The sequence below is a fragment of the Podarcis tiliguerta genome (assembly GCF_965153285.1).
Source record: "Podarcis tiliguerta genome assembly, chromosome: 3".
Classification (NCBI taxonomy): Eukaryota; Metazoa; Chordata; class Lepidosauria; order Squamata; family Lacertidae; genus Podarcis; species Podarcis tiliguerta.
The window spans coordinates 81879598-81890623 of record NC_139536.1 but is presented as its reverse complement, the minus strand read 5'-3'; the positions used below and the strand labels follow the sequence as shown (position 1 = coordinate 81890623).

General features: G+C 44.6%; 1 protein-coding gene across 1 annotated transcript; it reads right to left on the bottom strand.

Moving 5' to 3' along the window:
• Nucleotides 1–990: 990 nt before the first annotated feature.
• On the bottom strand, nt 991–7560 carry CGAS (cyclic GMP-AMP synthase). The gene is made up of 5 exons (XM_083432340.1): nt 6399–7560; nt 5421–5655; nt 4184–4438; nt 3474–3576; nt 991–1362 (listed from the first exon to the last, which is right to left on the bottom strand). Exons 1-5 carry the CDS (start codon nt 7539–7541, stop codon nt 1020–1022), a joined length of 2079 nt encoding a protein of 692 aa, XP_083288466.1. The 5' UTR covers nt 7542–7560; the 3' UTR covers nt 991–1019.
• Nucleotides 7561–11026: the final 3466 nt, after the last annotated feature.

The window sequence follows — 11026 nt, the reverse complement described above, 5'->3', positions numbered from 1 at the left end:
CTCCGTCTAAAAGAGCAGGTACATTGCTTCGGAGTACATCTAACTTTGTCACCAGAGGCCAAAGTGACTTCACTAGCTAGGACACCTGTCAATTAAGGATGGTGTGAAAGCTACAATATTTCAGGCAATGTCAACTTCCAGATTGCGGTAACCCAGTACGCTGTATCTGCTGCAATTAGTGCAGAATACTTTAGCAAGGCTGCCGCAGGTGGTGCCCAACTGACAGTGTGAAACACCTGTGCTGAATTGCACTGGCTGCTTAAATACTACCAAGACAGGTTTAAGGTTTTGCTATTAGTATACAAGGCCTTGAACAACCCAGGATCATGATAACCTTGCAAAGGTCTTTGCCCTGTCTGGTCAATTCTTGGAGAAATTCTTTACCTTGCATACTTGTTGCCGGTCACTTGGTCTTACGTCCACTAAAACCAGGAGTTTTGGTGTGGCAGCAATGGTTCTCTGGATTGTACTTCCAATGTTTATCAGGTAGATACCTATAGTGCAGGCACGTCCAACAGGTAGATCACTGGTAGATCACATTTTTGCCCTGCACCCCCCAAAAATGGGCTTTCCTCCTCCCTAAAGAAAGCTCAACAACTGACCTGAACCCCCCAAAAGGTAAGGGGGTAGATCACTGCCAGTTTTTAACTCTGTGAGTAGATCACAGTCTTTTGGGAGTTGGCCACCCCTGCTATAGTACTAAGGCACAAGTGTAAAACTCACATCTTCAACAAATAATTACTGGAAGGGTGATCAAACTGTTGATGTATTAATCTGATTTGGTTTTGGTGTATTTGAGTTACTAAGTCTGATTTATGCTTTGGCAAGAAGGCGGTCACTTTGCTGGAGGGGCAACTCACAATTATCAAGTGTTTTCTGCCTTTCAAGCAAGTAGAAGCATAATGATATCCCACTTTGTGATGTCCTTGTAATCCTTTCAGGTGAGTACCCATAGTGTCTTTCAATTTCATTCATAATTCTTTGCATGAATTCAAGTACCGTAGCTCTTTATTTTAAAGTTACAGGAAAAATATAGGAAACATATTCTTTTGCTCACTTTCAATTACTTTTGCAAGTGCATTACATTTTGTCTTTTCAACTGTCTGAAGCAAGTTGAACTCGGGTATAAAAAAGTGTTTTAACTCGGCCGCTCTGAGACAACCCACGAAATAATCCAGTAGTCTGTTGAAACATTCGTGAAGATTTGCTGCAAGCCATTCATCATCACGGGACCACTTGCTACATGCATGAAGAAAGGCAGTTTTGGCAATGTAAGAATGGAATTTTTCAAACTGATTTCTGTTTTCATGTTTTGTTTTAAGCTGCTCCAGTAAATACTTCAGAAGCTTAAGACAATCTTTCCTGTTGGGAAATAATAAAAAACACTGTGAAATATGTTATTCTGAAACACACATCCTACTAGAAACAATTGATTTAACAGGGATATTTGCTATACACAGACCTGCTTGGGGCAGGTTGTGCTATTGGATGGAGTGTGTTGGACTTTTAGATAGCATAGCTTAACCTTTGCCACGAGTAACTTGGATGTGTTTCCTTCTTCAGTTCCATAAATGCTTCTAAAAATTGCCTTCCTCACATCATCAAGTTTTAAATATATACATTTCATTTCTCACCACTGCCATCCCCTCTAGTTCAGTGCTGGCTCTGAGCTAGAGGGGATGGCAGCGGTGAGAGATGAAAAAGAAGAAAAGGAGATAGTTATTTTAGCTATGTAAGGATCAGCATTCAGAAAATAATTTCCTATTACTATATAGCACTGGACCCTTGAAAGGTAGGATAGGACCCAATAGTAGGTTGCTACCATAGTAGGTTGAGCACTACCATCATGGAAATACATGACAGAAGATGAAGGAATGGGTTAAAAGTGGGTCCTGATTGCGAAGAAATCGAAGAATTTTTAAAATATACCGTAACAATCTTCCAGCAATTCCAATGCACCAATTACAGCCATGGAAATTCAACAAGCAATCAAGAATGTGAAACCAGGGAAGTCACTGGGTCCAGATGGACTGTCAGCCTACTATTGTAAGAAGCTGAAAGAAGCCCTATCACGACCTTTACAAGAGGTAATGAACTATATACTAGCCAAAGGAGTAACACCAGAGAAATGGACCGAAGCATTTATTACATTAATTCCCAAACAGAGGACAGACCTAACACTTATTTCAAGCTACAGACCAATCTCATTACTCAACAATGACTATAAACTTTTTGCATACATCCTAGCAAAGAGATGAAAAAAGACACTGGGAGAAATAATCCACGAAGACCAGGCGGGCTTTCTCCCTGGACAACAAATGAACAGTAATATAAAAAATGTTATTAATATACTGGGGTACCTAGAAATCAGAAATGACAAACCAGCAGCTCTCATGCTAGTAGACACAAAGAAGGCGTTTGATAATATCTCGTGGAGCTTTATGAAAACACAAATTAACCTAATGGAATTTCTCTACTTTCTGCAGAGGAATAGAGGCAATTTATATGGAGGAAAGAGCAAAACTCATTATAAATAACAACATCACAGACAGCTGTAACATAAGGAAGGGGACAAGGCAAGGATGCCCCCCTGCTCCCATTGCTCTTTTAGTACTGGATATCCTGAACAAGAACTTAAGAGGAGATGAGAAGATAAGAGGCACCACTTTAGCTAATGTGGCCGCCGCTGCACAATTTCTGTTCTCATCCTGAAGCAAAGTTCTTAACCCGAGGTACTATTTCTGGGTTAGCGGAGTCTGTAACCTGAAGCGTATGTAACATGAGATACCACTGTAATCCAGAGATGCATTTTAAATAAAAGGACACATTCTACTCGGGTAAGCCACCCACCCTCCACGACTCTCCCCTCCCTTCTCCGCAGCACCAGACGAGCACCGGTAGCTGCTTACCTGTGTCTTGTGAGTGGCAGGGGCTGAGGTGGCGCAGAGGGAAGATGAGCGGCACACAAAAGGGCTCTGGAGAGGGGCTGCTTTAAATGACGGCCACTCGAGCACTCACGCAGCTGCTGCAGGCACCAACAAAGCTCCGCCCCCTTCCTCTCAGCTCTAAGCAGGGCAGGGAGAAGCCAGGAGGAGGGAGGGAGGAGGCACCACCGCAGTGTGTGTGGGGGGGGGAATGGTGCAGGCTGAACAATCAGTGACGATTCCCGGGCTGTCTGCGGGCCAGATCTGGCCCAATTGCCTTCTGGGACCGTAGTTTGCCAACCCATGCATTAGACTGTTGTCACAGGGAGTTTTACCATATTCAATCATTCTTGATTTGAGCCTATGGAGATTCAGAATTTTGGTACTACATCCATTTTATACCTCTAAATTATAGTTTGGCAGTACATTTAGTTGATAATTGTAGCCAGTAAATCCTTACAATTTCCCAGTTTCTTAAGCATTTTCTGGACTTATATAGTGGCTAAAACTGACAAAACAAATAGGAAAACGGTAGTTAAAGATACTAACCTGCAGCATTTTTGTCCATTTTTTTCACAGCAGGTCTTTGAGTTGCCATGATTAGTCATTATAGCCTTCTCAATATGTGAAAAAGAGAGTCGCCAAGTGTTTTCTAAGGTTTTTTTTAAAAAAAGAAACAATGTAAAATATTGGAAATTTCTCTTTAAAGAACATGTTGATTGAGCTATTTTTTAACTGTTTATTAGTGACAGTTTATGTGACCCTTTAAGCTACTATGTGAACACTGAAACTCATAAGCAAAAACTTTCAGCTGTGGAAAGGCACTACTTTTGCCCTTATCCTGGCTCTGGCCTAAATCCTGCCACTGTGCATAGATATGCTGAGCAAAATCCAAGTCAACTGGTATCTTAGCCTTGGAAAAAGGAATACAACCAAGTTCTTCACTTTTCTGCTTGTATAGGAAGTTTAGCTACCATGAAGCAGAACTTATCCCACTGTTCAATTGTGCCTTTAGGATTGGTCTGCTGACTGTTGCCCAGCTTTTATATTCTTTTAAAGAAGGAGTCTCTTTTCTTAAGAAATAACAGAACAGGGACCCTGGTACTTCAAAACATTTGTTGTTATTTACAGCACATAGAAAGAATAACCAATTAATGTAGTCTCTTGAAAATAGTCTACCACCACACAACAGCTAGAATACCTGATACAGTGACATGACTTTGTGCATTATGTATTTAGCAAAAGATAAGCTTTAGTACCTATTAAGCACTTTCCATCTTTGGCAATCTTGGGCACGAGGTAGAGTGGTTCATTTAAAAAGGCATTCTTTACTTTTCTTCCTAGCCATCCTGTAATATCCAGGCCATTCCTTGTACTTTCACACCAGGCCCGGTGCCGAAATTCCAAAGCAAGAATGATATCTACTGATATAACGGAGGGATGCTTTTCAATGAGAAGGGTTACTGCTGGGCATCCAGGCTTCTTTTTCTCTACTTGCACTTTCACATCCAGATCTGTTGACAGCAACAGCAACAATCCAATCCAAACCAATTTCATTGTGTTTCATTAAGATTTCCCCACCTCACAATGATTTGAACAGGAAGTTAAGAATATGTACTTAAAACAATATAGCCAAGTAAGCAGCATCAACTTCAGTTATGGCACTTAATGCCAGCAGCTAACACAGACCTTGGGGGGGGGGGGAAATGTGGTAGTGGCACTACAGTTCTGCTATTCTTACTCTGCGACAAAAAACTAAATTCCAATTTAAACACTATGTGGTGAACAAGAATATAACACAATTATTAAGGAAACTGTAGGCTGGATTCAACTAACAGGCCTGGCTAGTAGAAGCCTGCACAAGGATTTCTGCCAGTGCAACAGGTCTTGTCTGCTTTCAGCTCCCCAAGTAGCCCCCTTCAAATAGGCTCAGAGGTGGGTGGAAGAACTTCCAGAACAGGGAGGAGAGGGGAGATAGCTCCATTGGGCGAGCTGATAAGCTTGTGCTCCTAGAACATTTGGAAAAGGGTGGTGTTGAATTCTTTGCAGTATATTTTGGGTTATCTCTTAAAATATACAGTAATGTTTCCCAATAAAAATAATATCCAATTTGTATAGTAAATGTTTACAATACAAAGTCAATTTTAAATTGACATTCTTCTAACCAAATATTTCAGTTCAACTAACTTTTTGTTATGGCAAAAATGGCAGGTGTTCAGCATTTAAAATTAACATGACTAGTTACTTTCTGCTTATCAAACTAATGTTTCTATTAAACTAGATGTTTAACTAACTTTCTGCTTATCAAACTAATCTTATCTTCCATTTCAAGCAGCTGAGTTTTCCAATTCCATTGCAGAAATCCTACATTACTATTTCTAATTGGACCTATACATTTCAGTGGGACTAGAGCATTCATCTGTTTGCACACAGTATTTGAGGAGGGTTGCTTATCTCTGAAGAGGAAGGAAAAAAATTAATGTAATGAATACTTACCCTTATTTTTTTTTTTTACTTCTTCTACAATAACTTTCCTCAGTGCTGACAGCATATCAGATGATGAAAGATGCATTTTGTCATCTAAAAATTTAGCTAGATATGCCTTTTCTCCAGGGTTTCTTTTCAATTTTACATAGTAGAAAGCACCAGAAGCAGGAACATCGCAGGATTCTAGTTCAACTCTCATATCTGGTACTTTGAGCATAATATCAAATTCATTTGGGTGAGAAATCTGCAAGACAGACAAAAACATTTCTCACAATTTACTATGCTCCAGAATGTGTTAATAACTTGTGTTCTCATGACTCCAGACTAAAGGTCATCCTGACAGCCCTCTGGAGACAACCACTGAAAAGTGCTTCTGCGCAGTCATGTCATTTTAAATACCCTTGCTAGGTGCATAATAGTGATCAAAAAGTTTGACCTTTGGTAGCATGTGTTAGGGCTTTAGCCCACAGGGGCAAAACTATGCTTTATTTCACCTGAGACAAAGACTCAATTTGGCACACCCAAATTGCATTTGCTTACACCCACACAGGCTGGCAGCCTAAATGGCACCCCTCTGGAGGCTTCAACTGGGGCAAAAATGCTCCCCCCCACCCCATAGCTACAGCGAGAAGTCTTTCTTTTGCCCCATGCTTTCCCTGGGAAAACCTGCTGTTTACTGCTGAATGGGAACAAACGTCAATCTTCAGAAAACTGACATTTGTTCTGATTCAGTGGTAAACGGGTTTTCCCGAGAAAAGCGATGGGATAAAGTGCTTTCAAACTCCCCAGCTGCATGGAGGACCGCCACATAGACGTACTTTCCAGAAGCCTCAACAGGAGGGCAAGAATGCTGACATCACCCCCAAAACTCAGCATCCATGACTACAGTGTTTTTAAGGTTTGTGATCCGGCAGCTTTTAGACCGGTGCAAGGAAAGAAGCCCGAGCAGATGCCCCGAGCAGTCTCCAGCATTGCATCTTCCATTACCTTCAGGCGCTCGTAGTAACTGCCGGTGCCCAGCACTTCGACGCAGGAGAAGCACGCTTCACGCTTTATTGCTTTTACCAGGATGTCCCTGACCTTGTTAACCAGCTGCGCGGCCCTGGAGCGCTCCTCTTTAGCTAGCCTGAGCTTCTCCAGCACCTGCCTCAAGCTGGGGTTGCCCCTTGTGGGCACCTGCCTCAAGCTGGGGTTGCCCCTTGGGGTTGCCTCAAGCTGGGGTTGCCCCTCGGGAAGCAGCTTCCCTCGGGCGCCGGCCTCCTGCCCCGCCAGCTCATATGCCTTCTCCTGCTCTCTCTTTCGGGAATCTCTCCTCCCTGCGGAGGCACTTTCTTTGCCTGGCTGGCCGACTTCTTCCTCCTCTTTGGGGAGAGGCTTCGCCTTCTGGGAAGCGACCCGCTTGTTGGGGGCAACTACTGCGCTTCCTCGCGGGGCGGGCTCTAGTTTTACCAGAGCACACATAGCCTGCTCGGCTTCCCGCGCCTTTTGCGCGCCTTTTTCCTTCCGGGAAGCTTTCTTCCTACTCGGGGCAGCAGCGCCGTTTGGTGCCTCGGCTTTGGGCCGTTCCTCTGCCAAGATGGTGCACATTCCCAGCGCCTGCATCAGGCTTGGGATGCCGTTCGCGCCAGGCTCCTCGGGAACAAATGTGCTCTTCAGTTTCCTCCGGGCCCCCCCTACGGCTTTCCCCTGATCCGGCGGCTCCTTCTGGGAGCCTTTCTTCCCACTTTGGGCAGCAGCGCTGTTCGCTGCCTGCAGGGGTTCCTCGGCGTCGGCGCGCTCCCCCGCGCAGAGCGCAAGCTTTCCCAGCGCCTGCCGCAAGCCAGGCTCCTCGGGAGCAAGTTTGCTCTTAGTTTGGTCCGGCTCCTTTTTCTTCTGGGACGTTTTCTTCCCACTTGAGGCAGCAACTCCTTTTCCCGCCTGCTGCGATGCCCGGTCTCCCTCGTCGCCCCGTCTGCCCTCCTCTCGCCCCTTGGATCCCGCAGTGCCTCCGTCCCCTTTCGCTGCCGGGGCCGCCTCGCCCTTCCTCGCGCCTCTCCCGGCTCCACCGCGCCCCATGGCGCCAGAAAAAGATGTCCTCGCTGCGGAGCTCAGCGTCTCTTGTGTCGGCGCCCCGCGCCCGCCCCGCCACATATGAACCCGCTAGCCACGTGAACGGCCGCATCCTGAAGGAGAAACGAAACTTATCTGCTGCGGGGAGCGTGTCTGAACCAGCTTGATCCCTCCCTCCCCGTCTTCCTTATTTTGGGTTGCCCAGTCAAGTCAGGGATGGAGCAAGTCTCCTTTGAGGAAGTACGAGGGCAGTTAGAGAAAAGGCGAGTAGAAGTATGCGAGGCACGGAGACAGTGGCTAGAGGAAAGTCCCCGCTGCAGCCTCCCTCATAGCATTAGAGCTGGAAGGCATTCAATGAAGTTGAAGGTGGGGACATTCAAAGCAGGCAAAACAAAGTACATCTCCATGCAAGGCACAGCTAAACTATGGAATTCCTTCCCCCAGGAACCAGTGAAGGCCACCAACCCAAGTAGCTTTAAAAGAGGAATAGGCAAATGGCCCATCCACATTTTCATTTGCAGTAAACAGCAGGTTTTCTTGGTGAAAGCTGTGGGACAAAAAATAAGCCCCTTGATCCTGTGGCCAGAAATCATGGCACAAAGGAAAGTGTGGATGGGCGCAGCCAGGGTTTTTGTTAGGGGAGGCAGGCTTTTGTTGGAGGGGGCAGAACCTCATGTTTGTATTGATCTAGGGGGGATAGCTGCCCTCCTGGGCAGAAATTCATGGAATAGCAGGCTACTGATGGCTACTAGCCACTATCAGACTTGATGCTTCTGAATACCAGAGGCTGGAAACAAAAGGATGGGAGAGAGCACAGGAACTATATATATATATATATATATATATATATATATATATCGGGTGGCACTGTGGGTTAAACCACTTGCCAATCAGAAGGTCAGCGGTTTGAATCCCCACAACGGTGTGAGCTATCGTTGCTCGGTCCCTGCTGCTGCCAACCTAGCAGTTCGAAAGCATGTCAAAGTGCAAGTAGATAAATAGGTACCGCTCCGACGGGAAGGTGTTTACATGCACTACTCTGGTTTGCCAGAAGCGGCTTAGTCATGCTGGCCACATGACCCGGAAACTGTACGCCTGCTCCTTCAGCCAATAAAGCGAGATGAGCGCCGCAACCCCAGAGTCGGTCACGACTGGACCTAATGGTCAGGGGTCCCCTTTACCTTACAGTATTAGCTTAGGTCTACCCATATCTCCCTGACTGGGGAACTGTTCCCCTCAGGCTCCAAAATAATCTCTGATCAAAACTGTTTTGCACAATTACAGATAGAGAACTTTGACCTGCAGCCCACAACAAGCTTTGAGATGAGATAATTGAACTGGGGGGCCACTAGGGGGCGCATCAGAAGATGGCTGACAATAACATCTTTCCGACCCACACAAGGTAATTTGGAGGTTATGATGGGAGTAATTAGCCTCCCTACCCCCCCCCCAGGATGGTGGTGGGGACTGCCCTTGCCTTCTGTGCCCTATACAACCCCCGAATTTGTAAGGGTGGGGGCACTAGGCACAAAGCCCTCCTGTGGGATTTCGGCGCTCCTGGACGCCGTCCCTGATCTGCGCCACTAGCTGCAAGAACTTCAAAAGAAACAATTTGGATGAAGGAATGCACATATTTCAAGGAAGGAGGGGGAGTAAAGACTGCTAACAGAAGAGATCTCTGATAAAATAAGACGAGTCGGAGGAACAAGCATAGATTATGAGAAGATACGCCAAGACTCGGTATGACAAATGACTGATGGGGGAGGGGAAAAAAACTTTCCTTTCTTTCCTTATGTGATTAAACAAGAATCCCCTCCCCTCATAAGTCAGAAATGTCATTTTAAGGACTTAAGCTGTGGATTTAAGGCTGTGTGGAGATAAACTTTCGAACCAAAGCATGTTTTAAGAAGAGCGTGGAATGTATAAGGGCTTTGGAATGACGCAGTTAAAAATGCCGTCGCCATACTGGGAAGTTCTGTCGGAGGTCTTGAGTCTGGGAGGAGAAATAGAGAAATAGAGCTGTTTTTATATTGTGGGTGAAACTCCTCAGAGGGACTTAAGAGCGACAGTTCTGTAATTAATGATGGAAAGAGCGATGTTATCTATGAAGGCGATGATATATGGAAACAATCTCGATTTGAGGATTGGAAGAACGGAAAAATTCACACAGGATTATTATTGGTGTTTATCGGCTTAAGGAGACTATCAGAAGAGATCATAAAGAAAAAAGAGAAAATATATGAACAAGATGTGATGTGGAAACAGCAAGATAAGACTGGATAGAATTATGAACTCTGTTTGGACTGATTTGGACATTAACGCAGTAGCAAGAAGATGATCAGAATCCCCCTTCGGATCTTGAAATATGGGTCCCCCCAACAAAATTTAAAATTCGGCTTTGTAATTCGGAATTTATGTGATGTGATTTAATTTGATTTAATTGGCCGTTTAATAAAAATTATTTGAAAAAAAGAAAAAAGAGATGAGATAATTGAACTGATCTGGCCTAACGCTTGTTGCAGAATATTTAACCAAGATGCTAATAGCCAAAATATGTAGGAAGCAGTGGCAGCTGCTCCCCATTGGAACTGGTGGGGCAGAAAGCCAAGTGTCTTGTGTCCAAAGCAAGCTAAGACCAGATCCTCTTTTTCTCTATGCATTTTGGCCAGTCTTACTTTTCTAGAAAAAGGTGCTGGAATCCAACATGAACACTTCCCTTGTTCTCTTAGATTGGCAATGGTATCCACCAGAGGTGTGCCGGAACTGAGTTCCAACAAGTTCTGGCTGGGGGAAACACTCTGAATTTTTGGCTATTGACATAGGTACATACCCTTGATGGTGTCTTGCATTCAGAGAGCTGGACCAAATGCAATTCAGGCCCATCTCATAGAGGGCACTTTCCCAGAGGTGTGGGTATTATCATTTGGGGTGACCCAAACTGTACTGTGGGTTGCACACACCCAGTTCCTTTTTCTGTAATTGTCCTCTGGAGATAATGTACATTCATGAATGGCCCACAAAAACAAAAGGTTTTGATTGTTTAAACTGCTGCTCTTGAAGGAAAAATCTCCACCCAGATCATGGAGACATATGAGATGAGGCCATTTCGGGTTTAGGGGCATGTGGGGTTCTTTTTAAGATTTCTGACTTAGGTGTGTTTCTAGCTTTTGTGCAAATAAGGATTTGGGAACTAGCAATCAACTTTAGCTTGCTGTGCCAGCAACAGTGAGGTAATCTAGACTCGCAGCAATAGTTCATGCTTGAATTTGCCCACTGTCAAACTTAGATTTCAAAAGAAAAGAAATCAAGTTCATTTTCCCTGACACGGATTCTTCTCCAGTGACAGCATGGGGCTGGGTTAAAAATAATTTGGTTTGCACAATTCATCTCATCCTTTTACTCAACAGAAAACCTGCTCATGTAATTTTTTTTTTTGTACTAAAAGCAACAACACTGGTATTACCACTCTTACTTGTCTAGTCATGGCATGCAGGTGGCCCTTTTCTCATAAATGAATCCGCTTGCTGGGAAACGCTCTGATTACTGAATGTTGAACCAGGTGCGTA

What these genes read in the sequence shown, in the direction of transcription:
- CGAS (XM_083432340.1), bottom strand. Translation starts at nt 7,541, where the DNA reads ATGTGGCGGGGCGGGCGCGGGGCGCCGACACAAGAGACGCTGAGCTCC. An exon ending in AGTAAAAAAAAAAAATAAGG is followed by an intron (nt 4,439 to 5,420) that starts GTAAGTATTCAT and finishes TGCTGTCAACAG; the next exon opens with ATCTGGATGTGAAAGTGCAA. An exon ending in AGATGGAAAGTGCTTAATAG is followed by an intron (nt 3,577 to 4,183) that starts GTACTAAAGCTT and finishes AAAAAACCTTAG; the next exon opens with AAAACACTTGGCGACTCTCT.